Below are 23,713 nucleotides of genomic sequence, written 5' to 3' on the forward strand. Positions count from 1 at the left end.
GGTCACATGTAGTGCACACGCTGTGTATTCTGTAAATGATCTCTTCTCTGTGGAGGGTCCGGTCACATGTAGTGCACACGCTGTGTATTCTGTAAATGATCTCTTCTCTGTGGAGGGTCCGGTCACATGTAGTGCACACGCTGTGTATTCTGTAAATGATCCTCTTCTCTGTGGAGGGTCCGGTCACATGTAGTGCACACGCTGTGTATTCTGTAAATGATCTCTTCTTCTCTGTGGAGGGTCCGGTCACATGTAGTGCACACGCTGTGTATTCTGTAAATGATCTCTTCTCCTCTGTGGAGGGTCCGGTCACATGTAGTGCACACGCTGTGTATTCTGTAAATGATCTCTTCTCTGTGGAGGGTCCGGTCACATGTAGTGCACACGCTGTGTATTCTGTAAATGATCTCTTCTTCTCTGTGGAGGGTCCGGTCACATGTAGTGCACACGCTGTGTATTCTGTAAATGATCTCTTCTTCTCTGTGGAGGGTCCGGTCACATGTAGTGCACACGCTGTGTATTCTGTAAATGATCTCTTCTCTGTGGAGGGTCCGGTCACATGTAGTGCACACGCTGTGTATTCTGTAAATGATCTCTTCTTCTCTGTGGAGGGTCCGGTCACATGTAGTGCACACGCTGTGTATTCTGTAAATGATCTCTTCTTCTCTGTGGAGGGTCCGGTCACATGTAGTGCACACGCTGTGTATTCTGTAAATGATCTCTTCTTCTCTGTGGAGGGTCCGGTCACATGTAGTGCACACGCTGTGTATTCTGTAAATGATCTCTTCTCTGTGGAGGGTCCGGTCACATGTAGTGCACACGCTGTGTATTCTGTAAATGATCTCTTCTTCTCTGTGGAGGGTCCGGTCACATGTAGTGCACACGCTGTTAAATCTGCAGTAGTTGTTCTGGATTTTATTGCTGCAGGTTTCGACCTTATTCTGTAAACTCCACTAAACCCTAACCCCAACCATGGGGGTGCATCTTCCAGCGCAGGCGTTATACATTACATTCTGCCTGTACGCTGCACATTCTTGAGATTTTCTGGTCGCGTACATGTGACTTGTGCTCTGACAACGGCCTGTGTCGTAAAATCTGGTGCCAATATTTCACATATTGTAGTTTCATGGGGCAGTTTCCAAGGCCGTCCACCTGAAAGCTGTCAGTGGCTCCGGCGTCTCAGGACACTGGTGTCGGGGTTCTTCTCTTTAGGGATGGAGCTTCGTGCAGGACATATCAGGGAGCTACATCGCCCCGTCCTCCCACTGCATCTTCATAGTCTTCTAAATGGATGGGTGGACGCCATGACACCTGCTGATGACACTGGTGTTGGGGTTCTTCTCTGCAGGGATGGAGAGGTAATGACTGTGGCGAAACCAACCTCGCCACTGGGTTTCGGAGAGGCCTGTTTACCAGCCTCTTGCCACAGGATTATGGCCCATACTAACTTTAAAGGAGAAGACAGACCGGCCGCACAGCTTAAATCTGTCTTTGGAATTGTATTGTATGTTATGTGAGTGTGACGGTATCATCCGCGTCACCGTCTCGTATTCCCTTCTCCCCTTGAAATAGCGCCGCCAAGTAATCCACAGAGCAATAAATCGCTGGTATCGCTAGTATCGCTGGTATCGCCAAATAAGTCCATACATGAGCCCAAGCTGAATGCTAGAAATACTTTACTGGAAGGCCACACATTGAAAAATACAATTGCTTTTATCCCCTGCTCCCATGCAAGGGAGACACCCACAACAACCATACATTAACCCATAACACAAAGGTAACAACCCACAAGGACACCATGGTTAACATAATCAGGAGAATACACATTGCCCTTTGTCCTGAGAGACAATCGAATTACAACTCGGTTGTCTCCAGGACAGAGGGCAATCGCCAATACACACAGAGAGACAATGGAACAGACATCACTTACTCAAACATACAATGTCCCACCCTTTACAATACACATAGACATTTAACACATCCCAACATGGCACGAATTAGACCAGGAATTCAAAAGTTAGTACAAGTCTCTTTGGCCTGGATGTACTTATGGCTTTTCTGCACAAAACCAGTGCATTCAACATGGGACCATAATCGCATGGTAAGAGGCGGGCAAGTAGTCCTTTCCAAGCACTCGTGGCAACCTCAAAAGAGGGGAGTTTGTCACATATCTTCCCTTTGGGGTTAAGACTAAACAGGTATCTGACCTCCTGTCGGTCAGTACCTAGATTAGTCGGGAAGCCCACCCACACAGAAACATTAGCAGAGTTTCCCACCCACGGTAAATAGTTAACAGGGTAGCTCACCCACCAGGGACTGTACTGGTCTGTAGGTCCCAGGTTGTGGTAAAACAGTTCCGCATCCTCAGTCTCCCTGGTACAGCTAGGCAAACTGCTGGGGCTACTTGGGGAACAGCGGCCAGCGGTGTTCTGCACTGATGCCAGCACTTCTGCTGGGGTGAGGGGGGTGCAAGCCAGTCCTGTAACAAGGGGGTCGGTGGAGCAGAGGCTAGCGGCGCTCTGCCCTGATGCCAGCACTTCTGCTGGGGCGAGGGGGGTGCAAGCCAGTCCTGTAACAAGGGGGTCGGTGGAGCAGAGGCTAGCGGCGCTCTGCTCTGATGCCAGCACTTCTGCTGGGGCGAGGGGGGTGCAAGCCAGTCCTGTAACAAGGGGGTCGGTGGAGCAGAGGCTAGCGGCGCTCTGCCCTGATGCCAGCACTTCTGCTGGGGCGAGGGGGGTGCAAGCCAGTCCTGTAACAAGGGGGTCGGTGGAGCAGCGGCCAGCGGTGTTCTGCCCTGATGCCAGCACTTCTGCTGGGGCGAGGGGGGTGCAAGCCAGTCCTGTAACAAGGGGGTCGGTGGAGCAGAGGCTAGCGGCGCTCTGCCCTGATGCCAGCACTTCTGCTGGGGCGAGGGGGGTGCAAGCCAGTCCTGTAACAAGGGGGTCGGTGGAGCAGAGGCTAGCGGCGCTCTGCCCTGATGCCAGCTCTTCTGCTGGGGTGAGGGGGGTGCAAGCCAGTCCTGTAACAAGGGGGTCGGTGGAGCAGAGGCTAGCGGCGCTCTGCCCGGATGCCAGCTCTTCTGCTGGGAAGGGATCAGTGGGTATCGCAGGCTCATCCCCTGCCCCCAGAACTCGGTTGGGAAGTAGCTGGGAAGGGGAGGGCTCGCTTACCTCCTCCTCCTGGTATCCCTGCGGAGATGGCTGGGGATCTGGACCGACCGTCCAGCATCCCTGTAGGACTGGCACCGAGCCCGCGGTCTCATCTGCGCCCGTGTAGAGGGGTTTGTGTTCCCCTTTTCCCGGTATCTCTGGCTGCTGTTGGAAGGTGAGGCCGGTTGCCTCTCCTCCCCAGGACTCTGGTTGCTGTAAGACAGAGGGACCCAGCATCACCTCCCCCTGGAACTCTGGTTGCCGCTGGGGAGAGAGACCGGTTGTCTCCTCTCCCTGTGATATGCACTGCCGCTGGAGATCTGGGCAGGCGGCCCAGCATCCCTGTAGGGCCGGTAGAGAGACCTCGGTCCCATCTCCACCTGCCATCTGTGGGTCCTCCCAGGACAAGTCTATGAGGTTGCTCACCTCTGAGGTTGGTTGGGCAAACGAGGGTATAATTTCCAGGCAATCCTCTGGGCTGAGGGATGGTGGTTGAGCTAGGTTGAACAGTTGACGGTAGCTCTGCTCCAGCTCCCACTCCATGGTGACTAGATGAATCAGGTCTGGCCCCAGGTCGTCCGCTCGGGGAAGGTCCAGCTCGGTTTCCCTGATGTCGTGGATGTCCCAGAACCGACATTCTGTGGGGCATCCAAAGTCATCGCCCTCATCAAAGGCTTCCCACAGTAAGCCCGGACCATTATAATCCTCTCCCTCCGGCAGATAGTGGTTAGTCATCCATGGTTTGCACTGGGTGGCATACCACTTTAGTGCCCGGTACGCTTTGTCCAGCCACAACTCCCTCCAACTCAGGGTCTCCAGTTCTGTCACCCACTCAGCCAAGGGTTGCTTTCCTAGGAAGGGTTACCGCAGGGACACGAGTACCTGGAGCCTCTGTTCCTCACTGGGAAGACTCTCTCTGCGCTGCCACTGTACCTCCTCCAAAGCGTCATACCACAGCCCCTTTCGAGTGGCATCTCTGTAGTCCAGTATGCCCTCCTCTGATAAAGGCCCATCCTGTTGGGCCAAGTACTGCTGCAACCTCCAGTTAAACTCCTCTTCCATGTTGCTGTGGATAGGAACGCTGCCCGGTAGCTAGCTCTGTCCCTTGAGCTCCTTCAAAGCCAGGGTCGCTGCACGAGTGCCAGCATTGCCCTCCATACACCATACACTAGTGCCTTCCTTGAATCCTCTGTGCAGGGAAAAAGAAGGGAAAATCCCGCTGCTTGCCACCAGTTGTGACGGTATCATCCGCGTCACCGTCTAGTATTCCCTTCTCCCCTTGAAATAGCACAGCCAAGTAATCCACAGAGCAATAAATCGCTATTATCGCTAGTATCGCTGGTATCGCCAAATAAGCCTATACATGAGCCCAAGCTGAATGCTAGAAATACTTTACTGGAAGGCCACACATTGAAAAATACAATTGCTTTTATCCCCTGCTCCCATGCAAGGGAGACACCCACAACAACCATACATTAACCCATAACACAAAGGTAACAACCCACATAGACACCATGGTTAACATAATCAGGAGAATACACATTGCCCTTTGTCCTGAGAGACAATCGAATTACAACTCGGTTGTCTCCAGGACAGAGGACAATCGCCAATACACACAGAGAGACAATGGAACAGACATCACTTACTCAAACATACAATGTCCCACCCTTTACAATACACATAGACATTTAACACATCCCAAAATGGCACGAATTAGACCAGGAATTCAAAAGTTAGTACAAGTCTCTTTGGCCTGGATGTACTTATGGATTTTCTGCACAAAACCGGTGCATTCAACATGGGACCATAATCGCATGGTAAGAGGCGGGCAAGTAGTCCTTTCCAAGCACTCGTGGCAACCTCAAAAGAGGGGAGTTTGTCACAGTGAGGGTACCCCGATAGCTAATTTTGTGTATTCGTGTATTCTGAGTGCCATTCACCTAATAATATGCACTGAGACTTGAGCTATCTGGGGATATGTTAAATGTCTGTGTTTACTGTAAGGGTGTGACATTGTGTGTTTAAATGGTGATTTCTGTCCTGTTGTCTCCACATGTGTATTGGCGATCTCCCTTTGTCCTGAGAGATAATTGAATTGCTCCTCGGGTGTCTCCAGGGCAGAGAGGAGGAAACCATGATGCATTGTGGGGATGTGTTGTGTCTGTGTGTCCTGAATTGCTGCATATCTGTCCTGTGTCACAGTCTTCCTTCTGGTCCCCTAGGGGTGTGTCCACCAGATGGGGACCTGCATAAATACAGGCGGGTAGCCCTCAATAAAGAGTCCCTGTTTTATCCTTCATCATGTTGAGGCTGGTGTTTGGGTAACTGATCGACACTGGGGATTGCTATACGCTGGAGATTTGCTATACTTCTCCCGATTACTACTAGCTCTTGTAAGAGCTGTTCCTGCTCTCTGGCTGTAGGAGAGGTTCACCCACTGGAGCCTGGAGCCTTGTCGTAGGTCCAGGGTGGGTAGGAGACGGTGAGACCTCCACCAAGCTTCGGCGGTTTGTGGGGTCTGCAGCGCTTACAGTGTCAAGTGGAGTGCTTGGAGTCCTCGGAAAGCACTAGGAGCATCTAGCGACGGAGGTACCCGGTCGGGGTGCCAGGTGACAATGACGTTTCACTCTTCTTTTCTAGGCTTCGTTTTTGGCTTCCGGAGTCTTTCCAAACTCTGCTCTTCTCCAGATTCTTTGGCCGATGAAGATTGGGGAGAACCTGAGACCAAAGAAAAGAAAAAATGAGCAGAAGATGAAAGTGAGTTCTGTCCTGTATGCGGATGATGTGTGTGATGATACGGGGCTGTCCATGCAGAGTGTAGAGAACTGGTAGTTACAGATGTACAGTGCATTGAGAAAGTCTTCACGCCCTCTAACTGTCCTCACATCTTGTCCCCTCTCTCCTTGTGCCCTCAGTCTTCCCATCATTCTGCCCTCAGTCCCCCATAATGTGGTCAGAAATGTACTATTTTACTGAGAGGGGAAAATGAACATCTCACATGGACATAAGTCTTCGGCCCCTTTACTCAGGACATAAGTTTTCAGTTGCTTTGCTCATGACATAATTCTTCAGCCCCTTTACTTCCTTCCTGCTTAGAGTCCTGTACTGTTTCTTAGGGAGTGTGCGGACGTGTCTCTCCTCCCTTGTGAGGCAGCAGGTGCATGCCGTCTATCTCCCCAGCGTATGGCTGGATTGCAGGAAGTATTTAAAGGCGCTTCCTGCCTCAGGAGGTGCCTGAGCAATCTTGGTCACTAACTTGTCTAGTTCCTTGTGTGAAGGTGTTTGGAAGTTTCTGCTTTACTGTATACCGGACCTTGCTTCTCTATTAAACAGACTTTGCTTGATTGCCACCTGCTCCTGACCTTGAACCTCGATTATGGACTTTGCTTCATGGCTGCCTGTCCTGACTTCGGACTTCCTGACCACGTTTTTTTCTTAGGTGCTTTGCACTGGTATATCTGACCCCCCTGGTCAGCTTCCACTGGCCCAGGGACTGCTCTGGAGTGATACCTGGTGACTACCCTAATGGCCCAATCCTATCCTCCCCATCAGAGGCACTAGTGAAGACCAGGTAGTTACTTAGTCACGCCCCTCCAGGGTATAGCCGGTCAGTGGCGCAGTGGGTCCACACCTGCTTGCATAACAGTTTTGTTCAGGCGATAGACCTCCTAATCAGAACCCTCCAAGTCTCAACGAATGGTACCAGGAGGATGGCTCAGCAAAGGCAATGTCAGGATCACATTTTGTCCTATCTACGCAATGTGAATGTGCGCCTTAATGACCTGACGTCCACCAACCCTGCAGCGCCTAATCTGGCACCTGCTCCGCCGACTCCCTATGTTCCAGGATCAAGCCCCCGTCTGTCAGCTCCGCCACACTTTCATGGAGGCCCTTAACAGTGCAGAGGGTTCATTAATCAGTGAACACTGCACTTTGAACTGTTTGCGCATCAGTTCATCTCTGACCAAGCCAAGTTCACTTTTTTAATGTCCCCCATTACAGGAGAGGCACTGGCCTGGATCAACCCACTCTGGGAGAGGAGTAACCCGGTCGTTATGGATCTACAGGCCTTACTAGAAGCTTTCTGGCGTTTGACGAGCCAGGACACACCACCTCAGCAGCTTCTTCTATACTGCAGCTGGGCAAGGAAGTCCATTGGGCCAGTACACAGTACAGTTCTGGACTCTTGCCTCTGAATTGGCTGCGTTCTGGGAGGGTTGTCCCTTCTACCCTGGATGACCTTATTTCCCTGGTCACCCGATTGATCTGCGCTTCCAGGAATGTGCTAAGGAGGTAGCACGTGAGAGAAGACAGAATCATCCAGTGTCCTCTTTACAGCAGTCTTCAGTCCCTCAGCCTTCCACCTTCCACGTCTACTGCTGCGCCAGAACCCATGGAGGTTGACCGGGTCGGGCTGACTGAACAAGAACGTGATCATCGTCGTACAAGGGGACTTTTCTTCTTCTGTGGGGGTGCTGAACATCCGTTTCTATCCTCTACAGCCAGGAAACTTGCGACCCTAGGTGAAGACAATTCCTCTCTGACTCTGCCGGTAACCCTGTCATTGGGAGATGATTCATGAAGATGGCACTTCTGGATTCCAGAGCAGCAGAGAACTTCCTGCAACACGGCCTAGTGGATCATCATCAGATTCCTGTTGGACGCCTGCAGAGTTCTCTGACTGTATCGTCCATCGATGAAAGGGCTCTATCTGAGTCCATACAGTTAATCATTGAACCTGTAAAATTACCGGTGGGAGTGCTTCATACTGTAGAGATTTGTGCCTGATCCTCTCAAGTCTGTCTCATCCTCTCCTCCTGAGACTTCCGTGGCTTCGTGTTCATGAACCTGTTCTTGACTGGAGGTCCAGAGAGGTGTGTCATTGGGGACAGTCCTTCTGTTCAGCCGGCTTGGTCACCTCAATCTCCAGCGTCTGCCAGCAGCCTATCATGCTTATGTGGACGGCTTTGACAAGAAAGAGGCTGAGACGCTACCTCCTCACAGACCGTATGACTGCCCTATTGACTTTGTTCTGGGTTCCTCACCTCCTCATGGACGCATCTATCCCCTGTCACTAGCAGAGACTCAATCTACGTCTGAGTATATCAACAAGAACCTCGACCGAGGATTTATCCGCAAATCTTCCTGGTGCAAGTGTCAGAGGTGTCACGCTCGTGTATGGGAGGAAAACACCACACCGAACATAGGAGGGAAAGGGGATACCGAAATAAGGCCTGGAAATTAGGGAAGTAAGATGGACGCCTCCTAGAGAAAACCCTAACTCCAGTCCTGACAGACTACCAGTATGGACAGGCCCCAAAGGTAGGCAAGTTCATACACCGGATACCTAGAATCCTATCTCACCCTATCGGACCCTGGAACTAATGTCAGGACTGAGTCTACCTGTTCCTCCAAAGGAAAGGATGAACAGGAGTCTCCCTCAGGCCAAATGACAAACAGGGAAAGGGAACACAAACAAATATATAAACAAACTACAAAAGGAAACGCTTATCTTCAATGAAGCTTTGGTAGCACCAGGAACTCAGCCGAGAACCAAACCCAGGCTAACCCCAAGTCTAACAGAAGCTATAAACCGCACAGCATATTGGGAGAAACAACAATAAATAGAGAAGGTTAAATGACCCTAATAGCCACAACCGAGGAAAGAAGGTGCGGCAAGCACCAGAAACAACAGAGACGTCATTTGATCCAAAACTAAAACATGTCAAACCACGTGTTGCCAGTCTCACAGATCTTCTGCCACCTTTTGCTGGAACGTCCGTATGTCTCAATACGTCCGTGACAGGAGGAGATGCTTCTTTCCGGCCACTTTGCTATAAAGCTCAGAATGGTGAAAGCTGCAGCGATTGTCGATCTTCTGGAAGTTTCTTAGGACATTGCTAAGTCACCTCCTTGGCAAGGTCCTTCTCCCCCGATTACTTAGTTGGGGGGCGGCAGTTCTAGGGATAGTCCTGGTTGTTCCTCTTCAATGTAAGAATTATGGAGACCACTGTGCTCCTGGGACCTTTCAGTGCAGCAGAAATGTTTTTGTGCCCTTCTCCTGATCTGTGCCTCCACACAATCCTGTCTCTGAGCTCTACATGGCTTGGTTTTTGCTCTGATGCATTGTCAGCTGTGAGATCTTATACAGGCAGGGATGTGTCTTTCCAAATCATGTCCAATCAACTGAATTTACCACCAGTGACTCCAATCTCAGAGATGATCCAGAGAAATGGGAAGCCCTAGAGCGAAATGTCATGTGTCGTGATTATATGGATAATTGGAATTTTGCGCACAAATCTCTGATGCACTAAAAAGTGCACTTCAGTATTAAAGTGCGCCCAGCACAAACAATTCCAAAGCTAATATTCAGTTCTTTCTGTATAAGGGATGAAGTACTTCTCTAGCCCAGGAAGAGTCAGACACAATGCTGGTTCAAGCTGGAGTCCATGTCAAAAGCTCCCCAATTGGCTCCAGACTCCTTCTTTATTAAGGCAATAGAACGACGCCCAGTAGGAGACGGCTTTACAATTTCAGCCAGTCAGCCCAGAAAGTACAGGTACAGATCAAAGGACAGGGGAGGTCATCACCATGGCCGGACAGACAATGCACACACCTGATCCCTGTATAAGGAAGGCTGAGTCATGTCCATTGTCTGACCAGCCAGGTGGCCGCCCACCCCCATAACTTAATTATTAGAAAGATTGCAGCACACAGTTTTTCTTTTTGCTTATTTTAATTTTAATTTTATGTCATCACATGATCAAGTTCCAGTGCAAATTTTACAGCTAAATCTATAGAAGATAATGACCATATATGGGTCAAGTCCTTGCAGGCACCAGTGAACCAAAACGGAGTGCGGTACTCCAAAACTCACCACACACAACATCCCCCATCACTGTCAGCATGGATCCCATTCAATAATGCTCAAAGCAACCAGTATCTAGTGAAGTTCATTCTACTGGTTCTTATAGGTTTGAGACCATCTGTGAGACATTGCTACGGCTATTGTCAGTATACGGTACGAGTATACCGACAAGGCAGATATGCATGTCTTAAAAGCAGATATGTATCCAGAAAGGGATAGTGAAGCCGCAGCAGAGGTATAGTATGTATCTCTCGTTATGCAGACTTCACTTCTCTAATGTGTATAGACATTTGAAGGGAAGAAGCCCAGTGCTTGCACTTAGTGCTCACAAACCGGCAAACGCCCCCTACACACTGAGAACACGTCTCCAAGCCCATGAGAAGGTTTTCATACTGACGGTTTTACCGCTGGTCCCGATTCAACCCAAGTGCCTCTGCTAGAGCGTTCCTCGGCTAAATCCTGACACAGGGAGACAGACTGACAATCTATAAAACACACACATCCTAAAATAAAATGTCCGCATAATTCCATATACTAACATTTCCACAACAGTAACAAAGGGGCTGAATACTTATGTCCAGTGTGAAAGGCTGACTTGAAGGCTATGTATACCTTTGGTGGCAATTCATTTTATTAACGCATTGTACTCATTTTGGGCTAAAGCATATTTTTTTCAGTTGGTCTTTATTTAAAATGATGAGCTGTTTTCCCTGCACAGCTTTGAGTTTATCTACTAGCAGGATCTGACTGTTCTCTATGGTCCGTCAGTTATGGAGCTGACGGGCTTCTTATCTTTGATCTCTGACCTTATAAACGCTCATTAAAGCTCAACTCTTATCTTACTGTGGCTGAATATAAGTGTTTAAATAAGTGTTTATGACTAGAGTAGAGCGAACACCTAGATGTTTGGGGAGTTCGGCCGAACTTTAAAAAAAAGTTTGGGTCGGGATCCGAACTTGATCCGAACTTGGACCCAAACCCCATTGAAGTCAATGGGGACCCGAACTTCACTTTATTATTTTCCATTATAACATGGTTATAACGGAAAATAATAGTATTAGCTTTTTCAGATCTGAGTTTTCACGATCGTGAAAACTCAGATCCGACAGTATATTCTAACACAGAGGCGTTCCCATGGTGATGGGGACGCTTCAAGTTAGAATATACTAAGAACTGTGTACATGTCTGCCCCCTGCTGCCTGGCAGCACCCGATCTCTTACAGGGGGATGAGATCCGGACAATTAACCCCTCAGGTGCCGCACCTGAGGGGTTAATTGTGCGGATCTCAGCCCCCTGATCGGGTGCTGCCAGGCAGCAGGGGCCAGACCCCCTCCCTCCCCAGTATTAAAATCATTGGTAGCCAATGCGGCCCCCCCTCCCTCCCTCCCCAGTATTAAAATCATTGGTGGCTAGTGCGGCCCCCCCACCCGCACCCACCTCCTTATTAAAATCATTGGTGGCCAGTGCGGCCCCCCCCACCTCCTTATTAAAATCATTGGTGGCTAGTGCGGCCCCCCCACCCGCACCCACCTCCTTATTAAAATCATTGGTGGCAAGTGCGGACCCCCACCCCCACCCACGCCCTATTAAAATCATTGGTGTCCAGTGTGGCCTCCCCTCTCCCGCACTGGCCACCAATGATTTTAATACTGAGGAGGGAGGGGGCGGTCTGCCCCCTGCTGCCTGGCAGCACCTAATCTCTTACAGGGGGCTTCAGGTGGGGCACCTGAGGGGTTAATTGTGCGGATCACAGCCCCCTGTAGAGATCGGGTGGTTCCAGGCATGCAGGGGGCAGTCATGTACATAGTTCTTAGTATATTCTAACTTGAAGCGTCCCCATCACCATAGGAACGCCTCTGTGTTAGAATATACTGTCGGATCTGAGTTTTCACAATCTAACTCAAAGCCGATGGTATATTCTAACATAGAGGCGTTCCCATGGTGATGGGGACGCTTCAAGTTAAAATATACCATCGGATTGGAGAAAACTCTGATCCGATGGTATATTAATATTACCCCAACCTGAACCCAAACTTTTACTGAAATGTTCGGGTTCAGGTGCTGAACACCGTAAAGTTCGGTACAAACCCGAACTTTACAGTTCAGGTTTGCTCAACCCTATTTATGACCTTTTAGTAATTTAGAGATAAAAGTTATTAGATGACCTGCACAAAGTGAAAGTACCATTCACACAGCTAGAAAAACAGTTAAGAGAGAAGTCCTGTAATCTACTGAGGAAGCAGACGGCTCTTCAGAACGGCCCAGTGTGAACACGGCTCATACTCCCTAAGATCTTATCTACGAGGGAATACATTATATGTGTCTGATGTTTACTGTGAGGAGAAACCTGCAGGAGATGTCTGCTGATGAGAGGGAAGTCCTATAATCTACTGAGGAAGCAGACGGCTCTTCAGAACGGCCCAGTGTGAACACGGCTCATACTCACTAAGAGCTTATCTACGAGGGAATACATTATATGTGTCTGATGTTTACTGTGAGGAGAAACCTGCAGGAGATGTCTGCTGATGAGAGGGAAGTCCTGTAATCTACTGAGGAAGCAGACGGCTCTTCAGAACGGCCCAGTGTGAACACGGCTCATACTCACTAAGATCTTATCTACGAGGGAATACATTATATGTGTCTGATGTTTACTGTGAGGAGAAACCTGCAGGAGATGTCTGCTGATGAGAGGGAAGTCCTGTAATCTACTGAGGAAGCAGACGGCTCTTCAGAACGGCCCAGTGTGAACACGGCTCATACTCACTAAGATCTTATCTACGAGGGAATACATTATATGTGTCTGATGTTTACTGTGAGGAGAAACCTGCAGGAGATGTCTGCTGATGAGAGAGAAGTCCTGTAATCTACTGAGGAAGCAGACGGCTCTTCAGAACAGCCCAGTGTGAACACGGCTCATACTCGCTAAGATCTTATCTACGAGGAAATACATTATATGTGTCTGATGTTTACTGTGAGGAGAAACCTGCAGGAGATGTCTGCTGATGAGAGGGAAGTCCTGTAATCTACTGAGGAAGCAGACGGCTCTTCAGAACGGCCCAGTGTGAACACGGCTCATACTCCCTAAGATCTTATCTACGAGGGAATACATTATATGTGTCTGATGTTTACTGTGAGGAGAAACCTGCAGGAGATGTCTGCTGATGAGAGAGAAGTCCTATAATCTACTGAGGAAGCAGACGGCTCTTCAGAACGGCCCAGTGTGAACACGGCTCATACTCCCTAAGAGCTTATCTACGAGGGAATACATTATATGTGTCTGATGTTTACTGTGAGGAGAAACCTGCAGGAGATGTCTGCTGATGAGAGAGAAGTCCTGTAATCTACTGAGGAAGCAGACGGCTCTTCAGAACGGCCCAGTGTGAACACGGCTCATACTCACTAAGATCTTATCTACGAAGGAATACATTATATGTGTCTGATGTTTACTGTGAGGAGAAACCTGCAGGAGATGTCTGCTGATGAGAGGGAAGTCCTATAATCTACTGAGGAAGCAGACGGCTCTTCAGAACGGCCCAGTGTGAACACGGCTCATACTCACTAAGAGCTTATCTACGAAGGAATACATTATATGTGTCTGACGTTTACTGTGAGGAGAAACCTGCAGGAGATGTCTGCTGATGAGAGGGAAGTCCTGTAATCTACTGAGGAAGCAGACGGCTCTTCAGAACGGCCCAGTGTGAACACGGCTCATACTCACTAAGATCTTATCTACGAGGAAATACATTATATGTGTCTGACGTTTACTGTGAGGAGAAACCTGCAGGAGATGTCTGCTGATGAGAGGGAAGTCCTGTAATCTACTGAGGAAGCAGACGGCTCTTCAGAACGGCCCAGTGTGAACACGGCTCATACTCACTAAGATCTTATCTACGAGGGAATACATTATATGTGTCTGATGTTTACTGTGAGGAGAAACCTGCAGGAGATGTCTGCTGATGAGAGAGAAGTCCTGTAATCTACTGAGGAAGCAGACGGCTCTTCAGAACAGCCCAGTGTGAACACGGCTCATACTCGCTAAGATCTTATCTACGAGGAAATACATTATATGTGTCTGATGTTTACTGTGAGGAGAAACCTGCAGGAGATGTCTGCTGATGAGAGAGAAGTCCTATAATCTACTGAGGAAGCAGACGGCTCTTCAGAACGGCCCAGTGTGAACACGGCTCATACTCACTAAGAGCTTATCTACGAAGGAATACATTATATGTGTCTGATGTTTACTGTGAGGAGAAACCTGCAGGAGATGTCTGCTGATGAGAGAGAAGTCCTATAATCTACTGAGGAAGCAGACGGCTCTTCAGAACGGCCCAGTGTGAACACGGCTCATACTCACTAAGAGCTTATCTACGAAGGAATACATTATATGTGTCTGATGTTTACTGTGAGTAGAAACCTGCAGGAGATGTCTGCTGATGAGAGGGAAGTCCTATAATCTACTGAGGAAGCAGACGGCTCTTCAGAACGGCCCAGTGTGAACACGGCTCATACTCCCTAAGAGCTTATCTACGAGGGAATACATTATATGTGTCTGATGTTTACTGTGAGGAGAAACCTGCAGGAGATGTCTGCTGATGAGAGAGAAGTCCTGTAATCTACTGAGGAAGCAGACGGCTCTTCAGAACGGCCCAGTGTGAACACGGCTCATACTCACTAAGAGCTTATCTACGAGGGAATACATTATATGTGTCTGATGTTTACTGTGAGGAGAAACCTGCAGGAGATGTCTGCTGATGAGAGAGAAGTCCTGTAATCTACTGAGGAAGCAGACGGCTCTTCAGAACGGCCCAGTGTGAACACGGCTCATACTCACTAAGAGCTTATCTACTAGGGAATACATTATATGTGTCTGATGTTTACTGTGAGGAGAAACCTGCAGGAGATGTCTGCTGATGAGAGAGAAGTCCTGTAATCTACTGAGGAAGCAGACGGCTCTTCAGAACGGCCCAGTGTGAACACGGCTCATACTCCCTAAGAGCTTATCTACGAGGGAATACATTATATGTGTCTGATGTTTACTGTGAGGAGAAACCTGCAGGAGATGTCTGCTGATGAGAGAGAAGTCCTGTAATCTACTGAGGAAGCAGACGGCTCTTCAGAACGGCCCAGTGTGAACACGGCTCATACTCCCTAAGAGCTTATCTACGAGGGAATACATTATATGTGTCTGATGTTTACTGTGAGGAGAAACCTGCAGGAGATGTCTGCTGATGAGAGAGAAGTCCTGTAATCTACTGAGGAAGCAGACGGCTCTTCAGAACGGCCCAGTGTGAACACGGCTCATACTCCCTAAGAGCTTATCTACGAGGGAATACATTATATGTGTCTGATGTTTACTGTGAGGAGAAACCTGCAGGAGATGTCTGCTGATGAGAGAGAAGTCCTGTAATCTACTGAGGAAGCAGACGGCTCTTCAGAACGGCCCAGTGTGAACACGGCTCATACTCCCTAAGAGCTTATCTACGAGGGAATACATTATATGTGTCTGATGTTTACTGTGAGGAGAAACCTGCAGGAGATGTCTGCTGATGAGAGAGAAGTCCTATAATCTACTGAGGAAGCAGACGGCTCTTCAGAACGGCCCAGTGTGAACACGGCTCATACTCACTAAGAGCTTATCTACTAGGGAATACATTATATGTGTCTGATGTTTACTGTGAGGAGAAACCTGCAGGAGATGTCTGCTGATGAGAGAGAAGTCCTATAATCTACTGAGGAAGCAGACGGCTCTTCAGAACGGCCCAGTGTGAACACGGCTCATACTCACTAAGATCTTATCTACGAGGGAATACATTATATGTGTCTGAGGTTTACTGTGAGGAGAAACCTGCAGGAGATGTCTGCTGATGAGAGAGAAGTCCTGTAATCTACTGAGGAAGCAGACGGCTCTTCAGAACGGCCCAGTGTGAACACGGCTCATACTCACTAAGAGCTTATCTACGAGGGAATACATTATATGTGTCTGACGTTTACTGTGAGGAGAAACCTGCAGGAGATGTCTGCTGATGAGAGAGAAGTCCTATAATCTACTGAGGAAGCAGACGGCTCTTCAGAACGGCCCAGTGTGAACACGGCTCATACTCCCTAAGATCTTATCTACGAGGGAATACATTATATGTGTCTGATGTTTACTGTGAGGAGAAACCTGCAGGAGATGTCTGCTGATGAGAGAGAAGTCCTATAATCTACTGAGGAAGCAGACGGCTCTTCAGAACGGCCCAGTGTGAACACGGCTCATACTCACTAAGATCTTATCTACGAGGGAATACATTATATGTGTCTGACGTTTACTGTGAGGAGAAACCTGCAGGAGATGTCTGCTGATGAGAGAGAAGTCCTGTAATCTACTGAGGAAGCAGACGGCTCTTCAGAACGGCCCAGTGTGAACACGGCTCATACTCACTAAGATCTTATCTACGAGGGAAATACATTATATGTGTCTGACTGTTTACTGTGAGGAGAAACCTGCAGGAGATGTCTGCTGATGAGAGGGAAGTCCTGTAATCTACTGAGGAAGCAGACGGCTCTTCAGAACAGCCCAGTGTGAACACGGCTCATACTCGCTAAGATCTTATCTACGAGGAAATACATTATATGTGTCTGATGTTTACTGTGAGGAGAAACCTGCAGGAGATGTCTGCTGATGAGAGAGAAGTCCTATAATCTACTGAGGAAGCAGATGGCTCTTCAGAACGGCCCAGTGTGAACACGGCTCATACTCACTAAGAGCTTATCTACGAGGGAATACATTATATGTGTCTGATGTTTACTGTGAGGAGAAACCTGCAGGAGATGTCTGCTGATGAGAGGGAAGTCCTGTAATCTACTGAGGAAGCAGACGGCTCTTCAGAACGGCCCAATGTGAACACGGCTCATACTCACTAAGAGCTTATCTACGAAGGAATACATTATATGTGTCTGATGTTTACTGTGAGGAGAAACCTGCAGGAGATGTCTGCTGATGAGAGAGAAGTCCTGTAATCTACTGAGGAAGCAGACGGCTCTTCAGAACGGCCCAATGTGAACACGGCTCATACTCACTAAGAGCTTATCTACGAAGGAATACATTATATGTGTCTGATGTTTACTGTGAGGAGAAACCTGCAGGAGATGTCTGCTGATGAGAGAGAAGTCCTATAATCTACTGAGGAAGCAGACGGCTCTTCAGAACGGCCCAGTGTGAACACGGCTCATACTCCCTAAGAGCTTATCTACGAGGGAATACATTATATGTGTCTGATGTTTACTGTGAGGAGAAACCTGCAGGAGATGTCTGCTGATGAGAGGGAAGTCCTGTAATCTACTGAGGAAGCAGACGGCTCTTCAGAACGGCCCAGTGTGAACACGGCTCATACTCACTAAGAGCTTATCTACGAGGGAATACATTATATGTGTCTGATGTTTACTGTGAGGAGAAACCTGCAGGAGATGTCTGCTGATGAGAGGGAAGTCCTGTAATCTACTGAGGAAGCAGACGGCTCTTCAGAACGGCCCAGTGTGAACACGGCTCATACTCACTAAGAGCTTATCTACGAGGGAATACATTATATGTGTCTGATGTTTACTGTGAGGAGAAACCTGCAGGAGATGTCTGCTGATGAGAGAGAAGTCCTGTAATCTACTGAGGAAGCAGACGGCTCTTCAGAACGGCCCAGTGTGAACACGGCTCATACTCCCTAAGAGCTTATCTACGAGGGAATACATTATATGTGTCTGATGTTTACTGTGAGGAGAAACCTGCAGGAGATGTCTGCTGATGAGAGAGAAGTCCTGTAATCTACTGAGGAAGCAGACGGCTCTTCAGAACGGCCCAGTGTGAACACGGCTCATACTCACTAAGAGCTTATCTACTAGGGAATACATTATATGTGTCTGATGTTTACTGTGAGGAGAAACCTGCAGGAGATGTCTGCTGATGAGAGAGAAGTCCTATAATCTACTGAGGAAGCAGACGGCTCTTCAGAACGGCCCAGTGTGAACACGGCTCATACTCACTAAGAGCTTATCTACGAAGGAATACATTATATGTGTCTGATGTTTACTGTGAGGAGAAACCTGCAGGAGATGTCTGCTGATGAGAGAGAAGTCCTGTAATCTACTGAGGAAGCAGACGGCTCTTCAGAACGGCCCAGTGTGAACACGGCTCATACTCACTAAGATCTTATCTACGAAGGAATACATTATATGTGTCTGACGTTTACTGTGAGGAGAAACCTGCAGGAGATGTCTGCTGATGAGAGGGAAGTCCTGTAATCTACTGAGGAAGCAGATGGCTCTTCAGAACGGCCCAGTGTGAACACGGCTCATACTCACTAAGATCATATCTACGAAGGAATACATTATATGTGTCTGACGTTTACTGTGAGGAGAAACCTGCAGGAGATGTCTGCTGATGAGAGAGAAGTCCTGTAATCTACTGAGGAAGCAGACGGCTCTTCAGAACGGCCCAGTGTGAACACGGCTCATACTCACTAAGATCTTATCTACGAGGGAATACATTATATGTGTCTGAGGTTTACTGTGAGGAGAAACCTGCAGGAGATGTCTGCTGATGAGAGAGAAGTCCTGTAATCTACTGAGGAAGCAGACGGCTCTTCAGAACGGCCCAGTGTGAACACGGCTCATACTCGCTAAGATCTTATCTACGAAGGAATACATTATATGTGTCTGACGTTTACTGTGAGGAGAAACCTGCAGGAGATGTCTGCTGATGAGAGAGAAGTCCTGTAATCTACTGAGGAAGCAGACGGCTCTTCAGAACGGCCCAGTGTGAACACGGCTCATACTCACTAAGATCTTATCTACGAGGGAATACATTATATGTGTCTGAGGTTTACTGTGAGGAGAAACCTGCAGGAGATGTCTGCTGATGAGAGGGAAGTCCTGTAATCTACTGAGGAAGCAGACGGCTCTTCAGAACGGCCCAGTGTGAACACGGCTCATACTCACTAAGATCTTATCTACGAGGGAATACATTATATGTGTCTGAGGTTTACTGTGAGGAGAAACCTTCAGGAGATGTCTGCTGATGAGAGAGAAGTCCTGTAATCTTGCTTCTTCTCAGACCACAGGACGATGCAATATTGTACATGGCTTCAGACTGAGCGAAGAAGCGGCGGCAGGTGGGATATACGGGAACGCTCGAGTGATTGTCCTCTTAGGTCGTCATTCTGCGTGGACCCCCTGTGCTGACCCTTACTCTACAGCCTCCAGCGAGGATTGGAATTATTAGGGACTCCGAGAAAATCCCTCATAGAAGTGACTAGGAAAATCCAGTCAAAAGGGTTAAAAAGTAGGAAAAAATGTATTATTTAACTAAGAATCAACTTTAGCTGTGGCCCAGACGTGGCGCTCTTGGAGCTGTTGTCCTCCGGTCTCTGAGTATTACGTTTACCGTATAATGTCTGTGGTCATTTGTATTGTGAGTATGGGTCACCTGAGAAGGGAACACGGCTGCTTACTCTTCCTTTGCTTCTCCACGTCTTCAGTGCACACGACCTGCGGAACCAAATGAGAAAGCTCCGGGAGTGGAAAAAGAGAAAAGGAGTAACGACGCTGAGAAGACAATGGAGGAGACGACCGAGGAGACGACCGAGGACGTAGATGAAATACCGCCCATCCTTCAGAACATTCTAACCATGGCAAATGCAAAAAGAGCATCACCTCCTGTACCTGAGATCAGTGCTCTTCAGTCACCTCCTGCCCAAGACCAGAAGCCGGCGAGATCCACAAGGCCACAGGTGAGCCTACAAGAACCCTGAGCAGTCCCTCCTGTCTTCTGCCTCATGACTGTACAGGGTTAATCATAGTCCGGTATGTGCACTGGCAGGACATACATCACAGCCCCACATATGTCCAGTGTGCGACCCCCCAGGCAGCCTTCCTGGTGGTGATGAGACTGGTGACTGCCGCCGGCCGTACAGACCTGCTGATCGGTGTCACTGCTATCCACTCAGCTTACCCCTATACTCTCCACTCCCGAGCGTCCTCCTCATCAGCTGTCACCCCTATACTCTCCACTCCCGAGCGTCCTCGTCATCAGCTGTCACTCCTATACTCTCCACTCCCCAGCGTCCTCCTCATCAGCTGTCACCCCTATACTCTCCACTCCCCAGCGTCCTCCTCATCAGCTGTCACCCCTATACTCTCCACTCCCGAGCGTCCTCCTCATCAGCTGTCACCCCTATACTCTCCACTCCCCAGCGTCCTCCTCATCAGCTGTCACCCCTATACTCTCCATTCCCGAGTGTCCTCCTCTTCAGCTGTCACCCCTATACTCTCCACTCCCCAGCGTCCTCCTCATCAGCTGTCATCCCTATACTCTCCACTCCCCAGCGTCCTCGTCATCAGCTGTCACCCCTATACTCTCCACTCCCCAGCGTCCTCCTTATCAGCTGTCACCCCTATACTCTCCACTATACTCTCCACTCCTCAGCGTCCTCCTCATCAGCTGTCACTCCTATACTCTCCACTCCCGAGCATCCTCCTCATCAGCTGTCACCCCTATACTCTCCACTCCCCAGCGTCCTCCTCATCAGCTGTCACCCCTATACTCTCCACTCCCCAGCGTCCTCCTTATCAGCTGTCACCCCTATACTCTCCACTATACTCTCCACTCCCCAGCGTCCTCCTCATCAGCTGTCACCCCTATACTCTCCACTCCCCAGCGTCCTCCTCATCAGCTGTCACCCCTATACTCTCCACTCCCCAGCGTCCTCCTTATCAGCTGTCACCCCTATACTCTCCACTATACTCTCCACTCCTCAGCGTCCTCCTCATCAGCTGTCACTCCTATACTCTCCACTCCCGAGCATCCTCCTCATCAGCTGTCACTCCTATACTCTCCACTCCCGAGCATCCTCCTCATCAGCTGTCACTCCTATACTCTCCACTCCCGAGCGTCCTCCTCATCAGCTGTCACTCCTATACTCTCCACTCCCCAGCGTCCTCCTCATCAGCTGTCACTCCTATACTCTCCACTCCCCAGCGTCCTCCTCATCAGCTGTCACCCCTATACTCTCCACTCCCCAGCGTCCTCCTCATCAGCTGTCACTCCTATACTCTCCACTCCCCAGCGTCCTCCTCATCAGCTGTCACCCCTATACTCTCCACTCCCCAGCGTCCTCGTCATCAGCTGTCACCCCTATACTCTCCACTCCCCAGCGTCCTCCTCATCAGCTGTTACCCCTATACTCTCCACTCCCCAGCGTCCTCCTCATCAGCTGTCAGCCCTATACTCTCCACTCCCCAACGTCCTCCTCATCAGCTGTCACCCCTATACTCTCCACTCCCGAGCGTCCTCCTAATCAGCTGTCACCCCTATACTCTCCACTCCTCAGCATCCTCCTCATCAGCTGTCACTCCTATACTCTCCACTCCCCAGCGTCCTCCTCATCAGCTGTCACTCCTATACTCTCCACTCCCCAGCGTCCTCCTCATCAGCTGTCACCCCTATACTCTCCACTCCCGAGCGTCCTCGTCATCAGCTGTCACCCCTATACTCTCCACTCCCCAGCGTCCTCCTCATCAGCTGTCACTCCTATACTCTCCACTCCCCAGCGTCCTCCTCATCAGCTGTCACCCCTATACTCTCCACTCCCGAGCGTCCTCCTCATCAGCTGTCACTCCTATACTCTCCACTCCCCCAGCGTCCTCCTCATCAGCTGTCACCCCTATACTCTCCACTCCCGAGCGTCCTCCTCATCAGCTGTCACTCCTATACTCTCCACTCCCGAGTGTCCTCCTCATCAGCTGTCACTCCTATACTCTCCACTCCCCAGCGTCCTCCTCTTCAGCTGTCACCCCTATACTCTCCACTCCCCAGCGTCCTCCTCATCAGCTGTCACCCCTATACTCTCCACTCCCCAGCGTCCTCGTCATCAGCTGTCACCCCTATACTTTCCACTCCCGAGTGTCCTCCTCATCAGCTGTCACTCCTATACTCTCCACTCCCGAGTGTCCTCCTCATCAGCTGTCACTCCTATACTCTCCACTCCCCAGCGTCCTCCTCTTCAGCTGTCACCCCTATACTCTCCACTCCCCAGCGTCCTCCTCATCAGCTGTCACCCCTATACTCTCCACTCCCCAGCGTCCTCGTCATCAGCTGTCACCCCTATACTTTCCACTCCCGAGTGTCCTCCTCATCAGCTGTCACCCCTATACTTTCCACTCCCCAGCGTCCTCCTCTTCAGCTGTCACCCCTATACTCTCCACTCCCCAGCGTCCTCCTCTTCAGCTGTCACCCCTATACTCTCCACTCCCCAGCGTCCTCGTCATCAGCTGTCACTCCTATACTCTCCACTCCCCAGCGTCCTCCTCATCAGCTGTCACCCCTATACTCTCCACTCCTCAGCGTCCTCCTCATCAGCTGTCACCCCTATACTCTCCACTCCCCAGCGTCCTCGTCATCAGCTGTCACTCCTATACTCTCCACTCTTCAGCGTCCTCTTTATCAGCTGTCACCCCTATACTCTCCACTCCCCAGCGTCCTCCTCATCAGCTGTCACCCCTATACTCTCCACTCCTCAGCGTCCTCGTCATCAGCTGTCACCCCTATACTCTCCACTCCCCAGCGTCCTCGTCATCAGCTGTCACCCCTATACTCTCCACTCCCCAGCGTCCTCCTCATCAGCTGTCACCCCTATACTCTCCACTCCCCAGCGTCCTCCTCATCAGCTGTCACCCCTATACTCTCCACTCCCCAGCGTCCTCGTCATCAGCTGTCACCCCTATACTTTCCACTCCCCAGCGTCCTCCTCATCAGCTGTCACCCCTATACTCTCCACTCCCCAGCGTCCTCCTCATCAGCTGTCACCCCTATACTCTCCACTCCCCAGCGTCCTCCTCATCAGCTGTCACTCCTATACTCTCCACTCCCGAGCGTCCTCCTCCTCAGCTGTCACCCCTATACTCTCCACTCCCCAGTGTCCTCCTCATCAGCTGTCACTCCTATACTCTCCTGATTCCCCAGCGTCCTCGTCATCAGCTGTCACCCCTATACTCTCCACTCCCCAGCGTCCTCCTCATCAGCTGTCACCCCTATACTCTCCACTCCCGAGCGTCCTCCTCATCAGCTGTCACCCCTATACTCTCCACTCCCGAGCGTCCTCCTCATCAGCTGTCACCCCTATACTCTCCACTCCCGAGCGTCCTCCTCATCAGCTGTCACTCCTATACTCTCCACTCCCGAGCGTCCTCCTCATCAGCTGTCACCCCTATACTCTCTACTCCCGAGCGTCCTCCTCATCAGCTGTCACTCCTATACTCTCCACTCCCCAGCGTCCACCTCATCAGCTGTCACTCCTATACTCTCCACTCCCGAGCGTCCTCCTCATCAGCTGTCACCCCTATACTCTCCACTCCCGAGCGTCCTCCTCATCAGCTGTCACCCCTATACTCTCCACTCCCGAGCGTCCTCCTCATCAGCTGTCACGCCTATACTCTCCACTCCCGAGCGTCCTCCTCATCAGCTGTCACCCCTATACTCTCCACTCACTTTTTCCGCCAGCGTCCTCCTCATCAGCTGTCACCCTATACTCTCCACTCCCAGCGTCCTCCTCATCAGCTGTCACTCCTATACTCTCCACTCCCCAGCGTCCTCCTCATCAGCTGTCACTCCTATACTCTCCACTCCCCAGCGTCCTCCTCATCAGCTGTCACTCCTATACTCTCCACTCC

At 50.0% G+C, this 23,713-nt stretch overlaps 1 protein-coding gene across 1 annotated transcript in view; it reads left to right on the forward strand.

Annotated features, from left to right (window-relative positions):
* The first annotated feature begins 5,808 nt into the window (after positions 1-5,808).
* The window catches only part of LOC122939459, a 94,453-nt gene continuing 76,548 nt past the window's right edge, over positions 5,809-23,713 (forward strand). Inside the window, exons 1-2 of the mRNA XM_044295532.1 lie at positions 5,809-5,906; positions 19,525-19,776. Coding sequence (XP_044151467.1) covers positions 5,850-5,906; positions 19,525-19,776 — 309 coding nt within the window. The 5' untranslated portion in view covers positions 5,809-5,849. The remainder of the gene's footprint in view (positions 5,907-19,524; positions 19,777-23,713) is intronic.

Source organism: Bufo gargarizans, chromosome 5 (assembly GCF_014858855.1).
Source record: "Bufo gargarizans isolate SCDJY-AF-19 chromosome 5, ASM1485885v1, whole genome shotgun sequence".
Taxonomy (NCBI): Eukaryota; Metazoa; Chordata; class Amphibia; order Anura; family Bufonidae; genus Bufo; species Bufo gargarizans.